At 38.9% G+C, this 21,097-nt stretch overlaps 1 protein-coding gene across 1 annotated transcript; it reads left to right on the top strand.

Moving 5' to 3' along the window:
* The first annotated feature begins 181 nt into the window (after nt 1-181).
* LOC149010011 (uncharacterized) lies at nt 182-20,491 on the top strand. Its single transcript, XM_089160549.1, has 6 exons — nt 182-299; nt 397-482; nt 11,742-13,009; nt 15,819-16,435; nt 19,267-19,442; nt 19,564-20,491. The coding sequence occupies exons 3-6, from the start codon at nt 11,743-11,745 to the stop codon at nt 20,048-20,050; spliced, it is 2,547 nt and encodes an 848-aa protein (XP_089016675.1). The 5' UTR covers nt 182-299; nt 397-482; nt 11,742; the 3' UTR covers nt 20,051-20,491.
* Nucleotides 20,492-21,097: the final 606 nt, after the last annotated feature.

Raw genomic sequence — 21,097 nt, 5'->3', positions numbered from 1 at the left:
CCACTAAATTTTTTTCATAGTGAATAGCAGATCATCGACAGCTGGCAGGGAAGTTACCCGGGAAAACCTGTGCTTAGGCGTTACGGAAGGTTTATAGGTGTAACGATCGGCGGGCTGGGTCACGTGCTGGTGGTTCGGTTACAGGAGCTGGTTACTTACTTACTTGGGCCCCACGCTTCTGCTTTGCTTCAGTCGTGCTAATTTTTTCGCATTAACTTCCTTCAGGAAAGAAAACTGATTTACTGACGACATGACCGACCCTCCGTTTCTTTGCTTCTCGTCTCCCTCTTCACTTCAATGTAAGTTATTATCCGTTTTTTCTTTGTGTATTTTTCTTCTCCGTGTTCTGTTGATTTTTGTTTTTGTGGTGATTGTTGGGGGCTATGATGGTTTCAGGCGGAGAAATCTTGAAAAAGATCTGATGTGTGTTTCTCGTGGATCATAACGACAACAACAGAAACAATGAGCTTTAGAACTTAAAGGTAAGTTTTTTATAGACTACCGATCTGTTTATCTTCGATCAGTTGCGTAGTTTTAGAGCTTTTACATAATTTTTTTGGGCTGATCATAAGAATTTATCCGGTCGGTGATCTAAGATTTTTGGGGAATTTGCGTGTTTTGTTATTGGAATTGTCAGGGGTTTAGGAAGTGGGTTTGAGTATTAATGTTCAATTTCTGTAATCCAGTTTTCTCGGCGTGATGAGTGATCACTGTCTCTTTGTTGGATGCTGTAAATGAGCACTGATCAGGAACTGAATTACATTCAGAAAAGAATAAAGGCTGAAGAAAAAGGGAAAAAAACAGAAAATTTTTCCCTTTAATGAAGTTCGATCGAATTTGATTTTGTACTGAGTACTAGGCTTTAAGATGGTTTTTTTCATGTTCTCTCCTGTTACTTCCATCCTTTAGTATTAGAATAGAGGAAACAAAATAGGCGGCTTCCTAGAACCCCTATAAAACATGAGGAGTGGAAAGGCTCCTCCTAAGTAGGGCATTCCCATCTAACTCGAACCCTCTACAAACCAATAAACTTAACTGCAGTCTGTATTAAACAATTAAATATCCATCATCCTTGACAAGGTCTTTTAGCTCCTTAAAGAACTCTCTAGTTTCCCACATAAGCTGCCTATTATCCACTTGAACCCTTTTCATGTAGTCAGCTAGCTGGTTTGCTCTAATCTGGTAGGTACATTCATTAGTTGCGCCCCCCCCCCCACCAAAAAAAAAAAGAAAAAAGATAGTCCTTAGTTTCGATCGAAACTGTCAAAATTTCATCAAAATTTGTCGAAACCTGGTTCAATCCAGCTGGCCCAACTGGTTCATGAGAAAAAAAATTCTCAAATTTTGTGGAAATCTGGGACTTTTTCCTGTAAATTTTATAGCTTTCCCAAATTTCCAATTTTTTTGTTTATTTCATGTTTTCCCAAATACCACTACAAATACCCCTCCATCAAGACTTCCCTATCCAAATTGTGTATTCCCTCAGATTGGTTATCTTAAACATGTTGATAACCAGACTCATAAAGTTACAGTTGTCGATTACCTTGACAACCATATGCATAAAATGTTATGGGATGTCTATGTTCGTTGGTTGGAGGAGAGAATGTTACATGCATAGTACTACTCAGCTCATAGGATGGATCCACTCTTGGCACTAAGTTGTACTTTCCTTTTATTGTCTGCTATTTTGAAGCTAAAAATTATATATTGAATGTATGTGCTTAAGTAGTTAAGTTTATAGTGTACTTTTCGGACAACTCTACATTGATGTTATGTACATTGAATGACATATCTACATTGATTTTTTTTAGCAAAATACAGCCAATGTGTTCTTTATACTCTAATTAGCTTAAATGCAAAGTCCCACTCTAATATACTCCTTAAAACCTGTCGAAACTTGCACGAAAAAGTCTTAAGTTTCCTTGAAGTGTTCCAGTTTCCCACCTAGGTTTCCCATTTTCACCTGGTCGAAACTTGAGTTTCCCTCGAATTTTTTCTATGGTTTTAATTACTTTTTATGTACTTTATATTTATTTGGTTATAGTTCCAACGTGTTCCCTAGTTGGATCTAGATATACTATTCATGTGTATGACCTAATATACTTTTGCTTCTTTATCATTAAGAGAGAGATGCATTGTCACTGGCCTAGCCCTGTGACCTAAGATTTAACTGTCAGATGAATCCGACTCTTGGAAGTTAGGACATTCCTTCAACTACGACCTTTGCCAGGATCCACTATGGTTGATGCATCATGCATATGAGAACTAAGATATTGTTAGCCTAGAATGTTGGGTTCCTAATTGCAAAGCTTTCCAACTCCATTTTCCAGATGAAGACATTCTGTTGTATTGAGGGACATGTTTGTCCTCTCCATAGTCCCCTGAAGGTGGATGAGTAAATGGACTGGTGGGGCTCTAGGGAAGAGTGTTAATTACACTGGTAATCTGATTCAGGTTGTCCTAAGTCCTAATCTTATTGAGAAAGTGCTGGAAGTAGTCCAGTTTAAGTTGGGTTTGTTGAAGATAACTTGACTTCCAAACGATGAAGATCGGTTCTCTACAATTGTGAGTTCCCAATTCAGAAACCAACAATTAATTCTAGGCAGCAGTCTCAATGCTGGACATAACTGATATGCCAGAGTTCAATACAATCCAAAAACATTTAATTAGAAAAAAAAAGGAAATTGGAAGGAGCCTGGTTTTAATTTGATCAGGTGATTAGTCTGGACAAAGTTATAGGAACAAAAACAGAATATAACATTATAGACCTTAAAACAAAACATAATATGTGAACAGTCACATGGAAGATGTACCTGTCCATAATATACCAGTGCATAATTTTTTTGAACACAAGGGGAAAAGAAAGAGAGAAGAGAAATGAGTCTGGGAGAAAAGGTAAAGTTACTGTTGGTGGGAAGAAAAATAAAGAAGAGAGGATTTTGTATCAAAGAAAGGAAATTAAGGAAGAAGTAAGAAAGGGAGAAGAAGAAATAAATAGAATCTTTGCTGAGCATAATCACCCTTTGGAAGTGGCTTTATAGCTGAAGTTCTTTTTAATTTTCTAGTCCTCAAAAAAGAAGTGAAGTTCACCCTCTAAACAGTTCTCTGGCTGGGACTTCCTTGAAACAGTTCCTCAGTTGGAGCCCAAACAGCAATTATGCATTTGATTATTTAAGTTTCTTAATGTCTTCCATTTGTTTGCTCTTTGGCAACCTGTTTGTAATACCAGAAAGGTGCTGCAAGCGCTACCTTGCAAAGAAATTTGCTTCTTCCAAAAAAAAAAAGAATTATGTCTTTACCATGTGCCTAAGTGAGCTTCTTGAGATCTGTAGATGATGAAGCATGAAACAAATTAAAGAAATGGAACCAGACCTCTTGGGTAAAACTGTAAAAGGGATATAACGGAAATAGTTGATCAATAGATTTCCCATCTGTTTCATACATCAATCAAATTTGAGAGGGTAGGGATGTTCTTGGTCTCCTCTTTTGAAACACATCAGCTGTTAATCTGTTATATGATAAATCTCCAAGCCTCGAGGCCTTTCTCTTCAGCGGTATTGTATTTTCCATGAGCCCTTATAAAGGAAAAAATTTCACGAGAGCTCTTGGTGGTGATCCTGTGGTTTGGAATACCTATTAGGTTTGCCATAGGCCCACCCAAATACCAACTTCCCAAGTAACAATGGCTGTGGCAAAATCTGTAATTTATTACAAACTCTCAGAGGAGATTGGCAGACTGGTAACAATGTGAAACTGGATGAGTCTAATGGTTGCTTCAGCGAGAAAGGATATAATAGGGAGTTGTGTTAATGTAAAGGGACAAAACTTGGAAGTTGTATAAAATTGGACAAAAGAGGATAGACAAAGGTGGAATGGGCAGTCTGGAAACACGAGGAACTGCAATTGTCCTTCAACATGTGGACAAGAAGAAAAAGAAAACTAGTGGTTATGTGAGAGATATGTTGAAGTAGGGACTCCACTTGGAGGTCGTTCAGTCTAAAACTTTGGGTGTAGAAGCTATACCTCTAAGGCCTTTCAGAAGCCACAAACAACCAACTTGAAGAACCAACTGATGGGGAACTGGGGAGGTCTGAAACCTGATCTGGCAGTAGATAAATAGCCAGATGAAGTTGCTGGCTCGTGATTTTTGCATCTCTCAGAAGTGGAGTTGATTCACAGAAAGACTCTATGCTTTAGGTTGTAATAAGTTAGTGCATCAAACTCCCAAATCTTGGATTTAGAGATTGAGTATTTAAGGGTTTTATTACTCTCAGCCAGATATGCTGCCAGAGACAGTGGAAGGGGTCTAGAAGAGTAATGCAATGAAGTAACAGGAAAAAGGATACAAGAGATATAAAGGAATAATGCAGCCCTCGATTGGCAGTCCAAGCATGGTAGCAGCTAGTCAAGTTTCTCTAAAGCAGAACCAGCTTTGATTGACTTTGATCAGCATTGATTGTAAGATTTTAGGATGAAGGAAGGGTTTGTGGGGCTGTGGGAGCTAGGACTTGATAAAGAATATTAAAGTCTAATCAAGGTCTGAGAATGATCGGGAAATTGCTGAAACTTGGGGTTTAGATGAGCCAGTCAAAGGATGTAAGGTCCAATAGGGCAGTGATTCTGATCAATTTTTTTTTTGGGGGTGGAGGGTGGGGGGAGGGATGGATACAATGACCTCATAATACCAGTGGAGATATGAATAGAACTCTAACAGAGAGATTCCGGAAATTTAAAAAAATGCCAGGAATTTAGGTTATAGGAGTGATTAAATAATAAGAGCAGACTATACAGCTTGGGCTGAAACTACAATTCTGTAGTCTGTAGGGCATAAGGAAACTTGTGGTTCTGATTGGCTAATTATCAGGCTTCCACTGAAATCAAATAAGACCACATTACGTCTGGCGAGGCTCTAGTAAGCATAAAAATTGCAGATTAAGTGAAGTTAATGCTCAGAACAACTAGAGGAATTGATGCTACTGGTACTTGCATAGTGCCAGAAAAGAATATGATTTGGACACCAAAAAGAAATTTGAAGTTCTAAAGAAGAAAAGTAGCAGAATAAAAAGTATACCAATGGAGAATAACTAACTGAATTGAAGAATATAATTGGAAACCTGTTCAACCTGTACTTAGATCTCAAGACATGCCTCAAATTTGAAGAAACATTAGCTAGAAAATTGAGGAGAAAAATGAAGTACATGATAAGAAGAGAAATGGGCAGGAATAAGAGAAATAATCTAAGAAGTAATTGAATTCCTTTTCCCTCCCACCCCTCCCATTTAAATAAAGTCGAAATCCTAATGCTTTTCAGAACCATCTTAGCTTAAACAAAACAACTTTAAAAATTAACTATATATAATGAAACTATGAAAGTGTAATCGACAAACCCTTCATCAACTGTTACTCATAGGCCCCATAACTATTTGACATCTCTTTTGTCTCTTTGATGACTACGAATCTGGCCTCTGAATAAAATAACAAGTTTGTCACAGTTATGTGTATTCTGCCTTTTTTTGGGTCTAAACGCGTATCGTCTCCAGTGGAACTAATCCAGGCCCCTGTTTAGATCTTCTGTATCCTCAGCATTACATTTGTATGGACTTTTAAGAGGGGCTTCTCTTGAAGTTTCACCATTTGCTGCATGTTGCATTAACCAGACTGTTTGATTTTGGCTTAGTAGATCACCTTTGAGCTGCCTTTTATGTCAAATTTCGTTGACTATCTCAACAATATTTTAATGCCCACCATCTATAGTAGTTTATGTCATTCATTTTCAATTATCAAATCATCAGTGGGATGACGTGGCAGTGTCAAATCGTTTAAAGTTGGAGAGATGAAGGACCATGAGGATAGCCCATGCATCAAGTTTCTATGCAAAAATCATATGGCTTGCTATGTATTGGATATTAGACCTAGCTATATAAATCTCCCCCAGCTTTGGGCTGTTTTTTTTTGGATTAATAAATAAATTCATTAAAAATGAAAGAGTGAACATACAATGAGGTGAAATAATGCGAAGCTAAATCGAACAGACATAGCAACTACGACATAGCCAAAAGACAAGGGCCAGACAGAGACCAAAAGGAAATTATTTTGCGGATTTTTCCTTTTCCTTCTTTCTCTTTGAAGACTTGCGCTCAATCAAGAAGTCATCACCGTAAGGGTTGTGCTCTTTAAGAGGACGGTTACTTCTTCTACACCTAGCACGGTCAAGATCGTGCGCTTGGAGGGGGGTAGGAGACACAATAGTGTGCTCAGAGGGGTTGATTGCGCATGTTATGGGATGATTTTAGGCTGAAACTTACTACATGATGGAGGTTGAGTTATTTCGATAAATTAGAATCTGATTGAACTGCTATATGACGGTTTTTGGGTTCATTGAGTCTTCAGGAGAAAACTCTTTAGACTCTGTTGACAATATCTGGCACCCTTTTTTCCTTTAACTTTTAATCATTGTCGGTAATAAAATAGAAAATCTGGCATTTGGTTAGAAGAGAATGTCCAGAATTGGGGACGGTTTGGCATTAGATTCTCCATGTCTGCATCCTCCCATTTGTCACTCCTATACATATCATAGGCAGGAGAAGGAGAGATCTTGGAGGGTTTTAGAAAGTCTTACTTTTCTTTTTGTTTTTGGATTGCAGCAATCTGACGTTTCCATCCTGGAGAACTGGGTCTCAAAGGCCTGCTTGCTTTATGTGCTTTCGTATGTCTCGGGTCTGTCTCTATTAAAAATCGTTCTTTTGTATATTTCTTTCTTACCACATGCAATTATCTCTCTGTCTGTTAAAGCTGGTAGTAAAAGGTGGGTGTGTTTTCGGAGTGAAATAGATGTTTGGTAGCAAAGAAATGCTTGAGTGTTTCAAGATAAGAAGAGTTGCTGTGCTGCGTTACGAAGCAAATATACCGAACTTTGTTGAGCTGGTGTACAGTAGTGTCAGGCCATACTGGTCACATTTCAGGACAAACCATGGCATTTGAGGGGATAAAAAAACAAGTTGATACCAACAGGATGATGACGGCACCTAGGCAACCAAGGCAACAGCAGAACAAACAAAACATGAGAGTAGCACCTGGACGACACCATGACAATCATGATCAGGCCTTGGATAAATCAATACTACTTGGTCTGTGATGATTGGGATAATTCCGTAAGATGGTAGTGTGGGTGCCTTTCTTTGGATTGTAAAGATAGGTGGGGTAGTTTTGTAGTGTGTCCTTGGGGACTAACTTTATGTCACAGCATTCTGAATGTACAGGTTGCTTTCTATAAATATCATATAATATCATTTTACATTTTTCTCTAATAAAAAAGGATGCTTACGGGGAGATGTAGTAGTGATGTGTTGTGGCGTCTTTATTTATATTGTCATAAGAGATTGAAGATTCAGTTTCGAATGTGATATATCCATTGCAGTTGTTTAATCTTCTAATGAAACTGGGGCAGAGAAAAAAAATAAAGAAGCACAACCTTATCTTAATATTATTTTTATTTAAAAACAAGCTAATTTAAGTGGTTGCCAATTTCTGGGAGATGTACTAATTGGTTATTGATTCCTCGTATTAGGTTTGCATGTCCTTTACATGAAAGTGTCATTGGTGGATCTGCATCCCTGTAGAGACTTATTTGAATACTTCTATAGTTGGAGGATTTCTCCCTCCTTTTAAGATTGATTTTGTTCTGGGTGATTAAAGCAAGATTGACTTTTCAAACACACACACACACAGTCCTTTTACATGAAACTGTCATTGGTGGATCAGCATTCATTTAGAGAGTTATTCCAATGTGATTACTGCTTGTTAACTTCTCTGCTTTAAGGTGATTTTGTTTTTGGAGGTTGTAAAAATATTTTAATTTGTTTCATTCGATTTTGACCCAATTGACTCTCTGCTCCAATCCAATCAAGCCTGATAAAACCAAAACGAACTGTAAGACTTGCACTTGGACGACTCCATCATGCAAGCCTCTGGAGAACTTAAGTGAGAATCTGCCTGAAAATGAGCTACACCAGTATTTGTTTGAAATTCCACCTCATATAACTTCTATGAGGACGATGACAGGGAAGAAGATGAATTCAATGATGAAGCTCCTACATAAAGTGGGTCTTGGTGGTGCAGTGGTGGTGGTGGTGTCTGAAGTCTTCATCACTGAGACCATTTCAGACTGAGGGCAGTGTGGCCTGCACATCTATTATCGCTTCTTTAACTGCCTTCTCTGACTACAGAGACTGTAACAAGCCCTTCAAGAAGTGATAGATCAATGGGGATGCTGGCATTTTTGAAAACAAGTAGACAGCTAAAGCAATGATGCTGATGGTAACAATGAAAATGATGCATGCCCAATTGGATCTGACCACAGAAGAATGTATGCCATATCATGATTTGTGATCGTCAATTCACTTCTGCCACTAACTGAGAAAAACTAGAAGTAGTGGCATTGGTAGGAGTGCTAAGGCACAAAATTATTTGATGATGTGGTGGTAGAGGAGAATGGGTAGTGAAGGAAGCCAAAAGGATTGGAGTGAGCGGCTTGGGATAGCAAGGAGAACCAGTTGGGAGCAGGAGGAGAGGCAGTCAGTGGAATAGGTGAGGAGGATGTTGAAGTGGCAGAGATTGAGGAGAGAAAGTGTGGTTCCCCTGGATTTCTGACCCTTTAACCCATGGTTTCAGAACCGCGAACCTAGAGCTTGAGTAAACAACAATTGTGTACCATTCGAGTCTAGCCCGGAGGTTCATAAATGGACCCCATGGTAGTAGATGACCCTATAGATGACTCGGCCACTCTCTTAGAATTCAAGAGGAGAGAGGAGGTCAGTCATGAAGGCTTTAAGAGAAGATTTTGGCACGTTCGGAAACCGATGGAGGAAGACTCAAATGCCAAGGTAAATATACCAATGTGTAGGCCCTAGAAAGACCTTTCAGATCAACAAGGAATCACTGGATTCGGACCCCGAATGAGGGTGAGGGGCATTCATGATCGGGCTGGTTCGACCGCCCCTTGCCCACTTCGGGGTAAAATTGGAAAATTGGGTTTTAATAACCCTATTTTTTGTTCTCACTCCTCATAAACGCATTCTTTATGCTAAAGAGGTGTTGTGGACCTAAGAGAGGAGAAATCCAAGAGAGTTTGGTGATTCCTTCGTGTGTGGTGACTCATCAAAGCTCTGATTGTGGCGACAACGCTTAGAAAGGTGAATTTTCTTAAAAACCCTTTTCTCTAACCTAATTTTGATGGTATTTATTATCAATGAATGCTAGGTTTTGGTTGTTGGAGTTGTTAGGTTATATTGAATGCTCTCTCATGTTTCTCTTTGTGTCTCCCAACTTTTTTGGGAGTAGGTTATACAAATCTTTGCATTTAAAATCGATTCGAACCTCTTTGAGACGCCCGCGGGCAGACACGGAGAACCAAATTTGGGGCTTTTCGTTTGAGACCTAATTGGGATGTTTGGATGGCACTTTGGGGACCGTAGTACTGTTAATTTGAAGACCCCAAAGTCCCGCTTCGAATTGATTTCAAATCGAAGCCGAAATCAAATTTTTTGTTAATGACTAGTCTGGTGGGAGGTTGACTGGCTGGTTAATCGGCCCTATAAGCCTAGGCAACCGGCCCTTTCAACCTATCCAACCGGCCATATTCGGGATGTGTGTTTTGGCTCTCTTTTGACCCCCGATTGATTCCCAATTGTTACTCATTTTCTTATGTAACTAGGGCTATTTTGGGTCTAATTGCACACTCTTTGGTGAACTTTTTGAGACTTTGAAGAGCTTTATTAACTTGAAAGGTGAGGGAAATACTTAACCATATCTTGTGTAATTGTGATGTTAATTGAAATTTTATTCATATTATTATCTTGTATTCTAGCATAAATTGTGTGGGACTTTGCACAAATGAAAGGTAATTTTATTTATATTTGTTCTATTTTCAAATTTCATAAATTGTTGTATGAGAATGATGTGGATGTGTGGAGTTGATTGTGGGACTTTGTCCTCTTTTACTTATATGCCAACTAGGGTTGTGGGTTTGCCCATTACCCTGATGACTCTCTATATATACGCACTTAGACCTAGGTACATGAATACTAGGTGTCTAGATGTGTTGGTTAGGTAACCCCATGAGTGCTACTACTCTTCCGACAAGGTTATTGAAGTCGGTTAGCCCGTGATGTCACTGGCTAGGTCCTGTGAGCATCAAGCAAGCTCACTGCCATCATGAGATGGTAGGGTTGCATATGTATGGAGTTTGGGCTCGTGTTACTTTTAGTATGATTTGCGATTTCCTTGGGGAAGTGACGAATGCGTCTGCCTTTATATATGTGGATGACCATAGGGTTGAGAAATGGAATCCAACAGATGCCTCCCATTGATGATCCAATTTCTAAGTGGATAAGAATATCGGACCAGCATATGCCACCTGTTGAGGAATGATATCCGGACCATATGTAGTACGAGACCATATGATTATGCATTCGACTTAGTGTTGTCCGTGATATGCGCCAGTTCTCAAGCCAAATGGTGATGTGAGAGAGTGGTGACTTATTCCCTAGCCACGGATTGATGTGACTTGAGCCATCAACCGCGGAGAACCCAATAGACATCTCTTGTTGAGGGAAGGTGATTGAGACTGCCTAGAGGAGGCTGGTGTATAGTTTCATGCATGTCTACCATACTTAGTGATTAGGGTTAGAAACATAATTGCTTATTCATTTAATTATTCATGTCTACCATGCTTCATGATTCGGGTTAGAAGCATGATTTCATATTCATTTAATTATATTCGAATATGTTTGTTGTGGAGAATTGTGAATGGATGTTTGATATGTAGTTGAGTTGACCTCACTGAGTTCTATTGAACTCACTCCTTGTATACATATGTTTTTAGATCTTGTTACAGGCTATGAGGACTCCATTCAAATGAAGGATCCGTCGTCAGCATAATATTTTAAGGGAGAGACTAGCGAGGAGGTGGATCGCATGGAGCTTCGTGCCCGTGCCTGCACTGCTCTTATGGAGTTGAGTACTAGTGGAGATCTGACGATGTCTTTGGAGACAATAATGTCCCTCATAGCCTTATGTTATATCTTCACCTTTAATCTTATAGAGAGGGGCAATGTCACCTTCCATTGGAGAACCTAGAATTCTGCTACGAACAATTCTTTCCTTTAAACTTTGATGATTAGATTTGATTAAGTTTAGATAATAATTTTGACTTTAAGTTAATGGATGACTGTAACTTCATTTGATAATTTAGTTTTTATAACTTTAAATATTGATCTTTGATTTATTCTTGTCCTTTGATTATGCTATGTTGTATGATTGTATAGATTTGACACTGAACCTTGGTCCTGTAGTGTATCACCCTTATGGTATTCAGGTATGACTAGATTCGGCTAGGTGGGGTGTGACCCAACCGGTCAGTCCCGGGTCCCCCTTTTTGATTTCAGACTTCAAAAACCCGGCAGTCAATTGGGTCCGACGACGGCCGATCGACTGGCCACTTTTTTAAGACCCAAAATAGACTCCAAAAGAGAGGCGGTCAATTGGACGGTCGAACGAGTTCGATTGGCCCATCTGACTAGCCCCAATAAGGGGCGTTTTGGGTCATTTTTGGCACTTGAAGTGTTTCCTATGCATGTATATGGTTCAAATGGATTGTTTGCTTGGATTTAATGCAAAAGAAAGGGTGTTTGAGATTGTGTTTTTATGAGTTCAAGAATGATGGTATTTTATGGTTTTGTCAGGATGGTTAACTTGAGAAACCGAACTGTTGGGAATGGCAATGCTAACAGTTCTAGTCATGAAGAAGAGAGTGGAATTCCTCCTCTTCATACCGAAGTACCACTCCCTCCTCAAGGTGGTAACCTGCCCAATGCACCACCATTGGTCACAACACAAGATGTGTTGAATGTTGTGACCAACATGATGCAACAACAACAAACACAATTCAACACACTCATGCAAGCGATGCTGGCAATGAATGAAGGGAATCGGAATGCACCTCATGCTAATGGAGCCGAAACCTCCACTCAAGGAGGGAATGATGAGAATTACGATTTGGGACCCCACATCAAACTAATGAAGCATTTCCTTAAGCTTCAAGTTCCATCATTTACTGGAATTACGAAAGATCCTTTGCTTCCAAGTAAATGGCTAAGGGAAATGGAGAAGGCCTTCTGTCACTTAATGTGTAATGAAGAACAAAAGATTTTGTGTGCTGAACAAAAATTACAAGATGAAGCGGATGCGTGGTGGAACGCCACACAACCTATTTTAGCAGCGCAACACCAAGTAGTGACATGGGAAGCATTTAAGGAAGCCTTTTGTCAGAATTATTTCCCGGAATCAGTTAAGGATTCCAAGGAAGATGAATTCATGGCACTCCAACAAGGATCTCTCTCTGTCTTAGATTATCAACAAAAATTTGAAGAGCTCTTCTTCTTCGCTCCTGTATTCATGAAGGCTGATGTTGAAAAAGCTAAAAAGTTCTTCAAGGGCTTGAGGCCCACCATTCGAACGTACATGGCCATTCATCCCATAGTAAGTTATGCTCAGACTGTTCAAGCTGCAAAGAAGATAGAGGAAGGAGAAAGAGAGACCTACCAGTTGCAAAGGAGTTTGGCGAACAAGGAATCCAAGCCTTATGTGAACCGAAATCAAGGAAGGTTTAGTAGGCCCATGCCTTACCCCACTCAGTTTCAACCAAGAGGAGTAGGGTTTGGTCATGGAAATAGTGGTACCCCAGTGCACCCAGTTGGTGTCTCACAGCGATTAGGACCCATCTATGCTAATCCACGTCCTATCACCAGTCCTAAGCCAGTAGCTCCGCTAGTGGCAGCTCAAGGGCAAGGAGAAGTCATTTGCTTTATCTGCAAGAAGCCTAGTCATATGGCTCGTACTTGTCCACAGGAAGGGAACCAGCCTACTACAACTTTTAGTCCGACTCAGTATCTGCAGGCCGGAAAGGTGTTGATAGGGACAAAGATGGACCAGAGTCATGATGTAGTGACAGGTACATTTTCTATTGCTTCAGTTCCTGCATTTGTATTATTTGGCACTGGAGCATCACACTCATTCATTGCATCATCATTTGTGAGACGTACCTCTTTACTACCTAGAAAATTGAGTCATGAGTTGGTGGTTAGTACACCAACTAGGTCCATAGTAAAACTTGATGAAGTGGTCGGACCTTGTCCTATGACTATGAAAGGAAAGGAAAGGACCTAGCTGCCCATCTTGTGAAATTGGACATGAAAGATTTTGATGCAATCTTGGGCATGGAATGGTTGGTGGTTAGTACACCCACTCGGTTCATAGTAAAACTTGATGAAGTGGTCGGACCTTGTCCTGTGACTATGAAAGGAAAGGAAAGGACCTAGCTTCCCATCTTGTGAAATTGGACATGAAAGATTTTGATGCAATCTTGGGCATGGACTGGTTGACAGCTCACAAGGTAGTCATATCATGTTCTGAGAAGAAAGTTCAATTTCATCCCCACGGGTATTGACTGGATCCGGCTGGGTGGGGTGTGACAGAATGGATCTGATGTAGAATAGTAATTGGGTGGCTGGTTGTGGACTGTGGAGCAACAAGTGGAAGATAAGAAAATGGAGAGGAGGTGTGGAATGGGGGGAGATGATGGAGAACATGCCTTAATAATTGGTTTATATGAAGATATCATCCCAATGCACGAGTCTCCTGCTATGTCTTGGAGGGCAAAATGTATGCAGTCTTAACCTTGCTTCATGAAGAGGCTGTTTCAGCGTGTTTAACCTGCAACCTGATGGTTGCAATAGCGCAAGTTAACCGTTGCGTCCTAGTCTCCCCCACTTGTCCACTTGAATATAAATCATAAAAACCAAGTAACGAGCACTGATCAATAACAATGTCAGTTTTGGAAATTGGAAGCAATTAATAATCAGTTTGGTTTTTGAGTCGATCTATTGCAGTCAGAACCCATTAGGAACTGAACCATATACCATGAATCTCAGTACAGGACTTATCCAAATTATTCAGCTTCTATTGTATTTTATCTACATCATACTCTCAGCATCGGAGTCCCCCCAAATGTTCTCCTTCTGAAGAATATTTTTCACCATTGACTTTTGTTAACAGTGGATGGGAAAAAAAAACCTAAAACTTTGAATCAAACCGAACACTTACCAAACAGCGGCTGAAAGCATGAATATTGAAGTCCTATGTAGCATACTGGTTTCCTTGAATACTTCTGATCTACAAACTGTACACTGAAACTCTGGAGCACCATGAATTGTGAAAGTTCTACTACTTAAACTGTTGTGATTCGATTTTGGTTTTAGATTTCATATTTGTTGCTAGTTTCTTAGCTACTGAAAATTTATGTCTTCAGGGCTTCTATGATGCTTCTTGGATTTTGGGGGTCTTTCATCCCCCCCCCCCGAAAGCTCAGCATAGTGAGTTTATGTTTATCATGGCTATGGGTTGTACACTATAAGTACGTGGCCTTTCAGAAAAGAAATTTGTCACTGTTGTTATTTATACCTGTCCTGCTAAAATTTGATGTATCGCATTTGCTCATTTAAAAGAGTTTTTAGGCTCATCTCTGTATTGTTTAAATTTTTGCATATCTGACACAAAATATAAATAGAGATGATGTCTTGGTATGACTTATGTGCTCTATTTCTGATTAAAATAAATTAATGCGATCATAAATTCATAAAAAAATTAAATTAATATATGATTCATCAACATACACTGGTAATGTTTGTTAATGTGGGTACCGTTAATGAACATGTGTAATTGCTACATAAGTGAGGGTAACATTGTGGTCAAAGAAAATTAGAACATAGCTCTCTTTTTTCCCCTTCCTTTCTCTTAAGACATACTCACAATGTGCGTGCATGTGTATGTATGTATGTGCGCATGCATGCTTGTGTGCAAGGGCATCCTTTTGATATTATATTATAATATTATTACTACATGCTATGTTATGTATAGCATATAGTATACATATCTATGGATAAATGTTTATGCATATATGTATATACAGTATGTTATAATGTAATATATAGTCCATGAGATATATTTTTATCATTTATAAATATAAATATAAATATAATACAGAAAGAAGCCTTTGTTATATATAATGAATTCTATATTTTTATTATGTTATGAATTATACATGATATGTTCTTTTAGACATAACACTCTTACTTTTTATTACATAATCTATTATATTTGATAATAACCATGCGATTACTGTTTATAGCCCATAAGGATTTTTTGTAATTGATTTTCTGTAAATAGCTCATATATACAGATATAAATTATGCCAACGAGAGCCTTTCTATAATTCACAAATAGATGTTTGAGATATTCTGGTCCGCAAATCCCTTTTTTGTTTGTTGAATTTGGCATTTCATATTTGCTTCAAGTTCCAGTTGTCTATTTCTACATTATGCCTTTTTTATGTGGATGGTTTTGTGCCTTCTTGCTTCAGATGGGCTGTCGGACCTTTACTATTGTAGAATTTTTTTGCTTAGGCATCATTGTGCTAATTAACTATTTTTCTGTACCCTAGAATGTCCCAGTCTCTGAACTGTTTAATTTCTTGCTGATTCACTTGGAAATGATATTTTGCTGACGCTGGCGTTAAGTTTGAACTGAATTTGTCATGGTTTTGGTTTGCTTTGGTTACATGGGGAAAAAAATTCGTTGTTGGTCGTAAACATGGTGGAAGATTGAGTATTGAAATAAGAGATAAATTGATTAACTAGGAGGAAAATGAAGAGAAAAATTAATTCGACAGAATACTATTTCTAACCTCTTGCATTTAATGGCAGAAACTATGCAAAGGAATCGTGAGGCATCGGTTAGGTGCCTTCAGAGTAAGGGATTCCCTTACAATCTGCAAGACTCTGGCAATACCATGGAAGTGTGTCCTGAACTGAAGGATGAAAACAGTGTGCATCCAGGTGGTGGTGGTATCGTGGAACCTGATAATTCTTTAAGCAATGAAAAATATGTGCCTCCAACTGAAGGTCTTCAAAGACCCATGTACCAGCAAGATTTTTGCATGTGGCCAAGTTACCATCCTGACTTTCAAAAGTTCCAGTCAAACCAATGGAATGCTTTTGAGAACTACTTCTACTCCATGAATCATGAAAACCCTTATCACATGGACAACCGATTTCAATATGTTCCTTTCAAAACATTTGCTCATGGTTACCCAAATGAATTCCAGTTTCAAGAGTTTCAATACTTTGTGGTGATAGACTTTGAGGCGACCTGTGATAAGGAAAGGAATCCCCATCCGCAAGAAATCATTGAATTCCCATCTGTCCTTGTGAACAGTGTGACTGGGCAACTAGAGGCTTCTTTTCAGACATATGTGCGGCCTACGCTTCATCAGAACCTAAGTGATTTCTGCAAAGAGCTGACTGGCATCCAACAAATTCAGGTCTGCTTTGAACTCAGAATTTATACTAGCTATCTTCCTATTTGTCATCTGAGATGATTTATCATAGCTTACATGAACTGAAAAGACAAGTGGGTGTCTGTAGGGTTTGAAATGTGTTGTGTCATGATATATTGCATTTGTTGAGTTGATGTAATCATGTAAAGAATCTTACCTAGTGTTATAGGTTCATGGCCATGCATTAGACCATACACCCTTGTGTTGCCAGGCCCCATAAATTTTCTGCAGTTCAGATTTCTGGCTGTGATTCACATCTGTAGTCATGGCCCACCCTTCTTCCTATATTTCTTTATGGTAACACTTTTGTTCTTTCTTATTGCTATGTTGCATCATGTTGACATGGGGGGCGTGGATGAAGGCTGCTGTATGGAGTTCCAGGGCTGTTTCAGTTGGTTGAGGCTAATGGTTTGGTAGTAGGACAGGATCCATTAGGGGCAGGGCACAATGGTTGGTGGACCATGGACCACAATTGTAGCCCAAGGTCAAGGTTAACAGCCCCTCAGCAAAAATTGTTGGGGGCAAGGCTGCGTAGGAAAATTACGCCCCCCCCCAAAAAAAAAAAAAAAAAAAAAAAAAAAGAGAAAAGGGACTCTGCTTGTGCCAAACCCTTTGGTACTGGGTTTGCCCTTTTAGAGAACCCATTCTATTCTTTTCCCAACACATTATAGTACTATGTGTCTCTGTTTGCCTATCCTGCAGCAATTCTGGGTGTCATTTGTTGTTTATCTTTTCAATGGGGACTTTCTTGTTAGAAGAACCATGCTTCTCTGGATATGCCATGGGTCTTGCTGTTAGACTAACTGAGTTTTCTCTTATTTGCTTATTCATAGTTCGGTCTGAATAATTAAGCTATTCTGTAGGTGGTTCATGTTCTAATTTTTCTCCTTCAATAACATGTAACATGCTAACATTCGTTACCTGAGAAGAAGGAATTCCTTCTTGTTTTCACTCAATATCTTCACTGTTAAAATTTAGTTGCCAGAGAAGTGTAGATACCTTGATCCTCAATATGTATGTGAAAGGTGTCATTGAGATGTAAAAAGGTGTTGCTCCAGGTCTCAGTCATCGTAGTTGTGTACCCAAATAACATGGCATGATGTAGCAGTGGAGCATTGAATAAGTTGTTAAGCAGGCAATATCTGACCCATCTTATGGTTTTCTTTAAGCTCATGAAGCAAGACTTATTTAGCCCATAATTTTGGGTTCATTCAGGGCCATTGAGTCTGCATAATTTGGCCGTTGAGCCAGCATGTTGTGAGGAGATCAACATGCACGCCTCATTGGCCCCATCATCAGCTAGCTTAGAGATCATGTTATAATTTAACTAACTACCAATTGGGTGGAGACTTGAAGGCTTAGTTTTAGTTTTAGTTTTATTTCTTATTGGGAAATTTTAGGGACACCCCAAGATGTACGGCGAAAAGCATAGACACCCCAAAAATATATACTTAAATTACATTTTAGTCCATTCAATCTCATAGTTATCTATTCTATACTTACAAAAATGCCTGTTTATTTATTAAGAAATTAAGGAAACCAGACAGAACATTCTCCTTTCTTCCTTGATTTAATATAGAAAACCAAGAAGTCCACGATTGGTTTCTCTTTGAGAAAACGCTTCCTCTTTTTCTCCATTCTTTCTATTAGATTTTGGATTATTATCTAATGACTTCCTTCTTCTATCACTTTGAACAACTAGCTCTTCATAGATCTTCAGATTCATTGCAATACACAGAACTCTAAATTCAAGTATATCAAAACTTATGAACAGACTCAATTTTGGGTGGATTTGACAATGATCTCATTCTCTTAATTGATGGATTATTTGCTTTACTGAATCAATCTGTCCAAGTCAAAATTCGTAGGTTTCTACTGTTTCAAGTTTATCCAAGGATTGTTGGATTATTTTAGCCAATTTAGATAAGATTTGATCAGAATAATCAACGGTCGATCATCGATTGTGATTTAATTTGAGGTTTTATTCACTGATTTGAAATTTGAAGTCTTGGTCATCTTCTTTCGTTTTTTCCCCCCTGCAACCAAAGGAAAAATCATCTTCCTGATCATATTTTTCTTTCCTGCAACCAATGGAAATAAAAAAAAAAATCTTTGAATAAACTGTATTAGCCATTGGCTCACAGCAATTTGTTAGAGATCATAAAGTTGAAGTTTATTCATTGAAGCTGTGGGATTCAGTGAATTGGGTTGAGAAGCCTCTGATGCCTTGGAGAGTGTGTGTTCGATCCATAGGTGGGACATCATTGTTATCTCTGTTTTTCCTTTTTATACTATGTTTTCTGGCTGCATAGGTATTCTATTCTCACCACCTTCAATTAGTATTTTGTGTTTTGAATTTCTATTTTGGGTTTGTTTCTATTTCATCTTTAAATCAGAGAATCATATGAGTGATCAATCCTTATTATCTAGGTCCTATTAGACTGAGGTTTAACCACTGATGCCTCCCCTGTTTTAACCCAATTTTCAGGCAATTTTGTGATTGATCAGCTTAAATCTTATATATTTAAGATTTAACTCTTAATTTCTTTTAATCTGACTGTTTGACCACCCTGGTCTTCTGAAAGGCGTAGTTCATTCCTACTACCCTTGTTTGTGATTGATTCCTTAAGTTTGACCTCTAGCTAATTATGTTGACTTTTGGTTTAAGTTTCCTGCTTGGGATTACTTTTGGGTAGACGTATATGTCATTGACTTGGGAAATGCTGTATCTCCTACATTCTTCTGTTTCAAAATCCGGCTGATGTGATTTGTGTAGGAGCTCTTTCAGTCTGATTTAACTCAAAGTGTGCTTCCAGGTGGATAGAGGCGTCTCATTAGGTGAAGCTTTGCTCAGGCATGATAAGTGGCTGGAAGAGAAAGGAATTAAGCACACTAACTTTGCGGTAGTGACATGGTCAAACTGGGATTGCCGGGTAATGTTGGAATCAGAATGCCGCCTCAAGAGGATCCGAAAACCTCCGTACTTCAACAGGTAAAAGGATCCAAGAATCTCATAATTTGGTGATTCAGATTAATAACATGAGATAAGAGGTCATATATTTCTCCATAACAGGTCTTTAATCTGCATTTATATGCTGGATTTGTATCACCAGGTGGATCAACTTAAAAGTCCCATTCCATGAGGTCTTTGGTGGGGTCAGATGTAATCTCAAGGAGGCAGTCCAGTTGGCTGGTCTGGTGTGGGAGGGGCGTCCTCACTGTGGTTTGGATGATGCTAGGAACACTGCACGCCTGGTTGCCCTCCTTATGCGAAGGGGATTCAAGTTCTCCATTACCAACACACTGATGTGGCAGTCCCCAGAATGCCCCTCAACATGGCAGCAGTCACCAGAACGCCCATCAGGTCCGAATCATTACCACCTAAAGCTGAAGCAGCCTATGATGCCCCTCATAGAGTTCCACGCTGCCCATGTGGATCCTGCAAAGGATTGGCGCATGTACTGCTACTGTGGAGCAAAGAGCAGCAGACGCATGATCCGGAAGCCTGGACCCAAGCAAGGGAGCTACTTCTTCGGATGCGGGAATTGGACTGCTACAAGAGGTGCCCTATGCCCTTATTTCGAATGGGCTGCACCTTGACTCAGTTCATTCTGTACATCATGGTAATGTCATAATCCTGGCCCTGGATCTTCTCTGTAAAAAGAGAAGAACCATAAAAATCAATTAAAAGAATTAAGAAGTCGGTTATTGGGTGTGGAAGCATATAGACCTTAGCTCCTTGGCTGCTTCAGGTTCTTACAACATGCATGTTATGGTCTCATATAAGTCTGCTTGGTGCCCTATAAGAAGCCTTTGTTTAGGGAGATCTAACTAGTAAAAACTGACTTCTTGTTGACGTAAGATTAAAGAAGAGATGATGTGAAGAATGTCTGTTTAGGAGGATTTGTTTATATGCTCAGGCATGCTTAAAATTATCAGAAATAATCTGTGATATGGTGACCCTTTGAATTTTTTTTTTGGAACCTTTTGTATCCTTGGTCTTTTTCAGTGGAATCGGCTAGTGAATCTGTTTGGTCAGAAGGTCCCAAACTTGCAGTTTGATTTTTATGATGCTTAGTAGTACAAGTATGATGGTATTTCCACCTATTTGAAGAACCCCAGTAACTCTAGAAATCCCCTGTTTTTGGATCTGATGGCCAATCTAGGGTTCTTGAGTAGAGCACCAATTTCTTCCGGGGTGAAAGTCCAATTGACCATTGTCTTCTGAGGTTATAACGCTTCACTATTTATCACATGAGATTTCATGGATTAGTTCATGTGATAAATTAAGGACTAGTTTAGTATCATCTCAGTACATAATCAGTCTAAAAGATGTCATTTTTTTAATGAAACAGAAATCGCATTAGTTCTCCTGTATGTATCTCAACTTGATAGCATTTTATATTACATACGATCTCTGTCAAATTACATAAGATGTCTTTTTGAAAAGATTTTATTGTTTTGCATTAAATATGCAATAAATTAGGTTTTTTTTTTGGGTGGAGTAGAATTTTTTTTTTAACGAAGGATTGGATAGAGTCATAAGACTTCATTTGACTTTCCTCAAAATTGCCATTGTTGACTGCATTGCAATGCCTTCCGGTCTACTATTGGTGTGTAAGCTACTAGGTGAAGCTTTCTCGATCC

Source organism: Hakea prostrata, chromosome 7, assembly GCF_041222555.1.
Source record: "Hakea prostrata isolate BN-2017 chromosome 7, UWA_Hpros_2, whole genome shotgun sequence".
Taxonomy (NCBI): domain Eukaryota; kingdom Viridiplantae; phylum Streptophyta; class Magnoliopsida; order Proteales; family Proteaceae; genus Hakea; species Hakea prostrata.
This window is presented reverse-complemented; position numbering and strand designations above follow the sequence as displayed.

Excerpts from the sequence above, each read along its gene's own strand:
- LOC149010011 (XM_089160549.1), top strand. The coding sequence starts at position 11,743 with ATGGTTAACTTGAGAAACCGAACTGTTGGGAATGGCAATGCTAACAGT. Across the intron at positions 13,010-15,818 it reads GAGTCATGATGTAGTGACAG|AAACTATGCAAAGGAATCGT; the intron begins GTACATTTTCTA and ends ATTTAATGGCAG. Across the intron at positions 16,436-19,266 it reads CTGGCATCCAACAAATTCAG|GTGGATAGAGGCGTCTCATT; the intron begins GTCTGCTTTGAA and ends GTGTGCTTCCAG.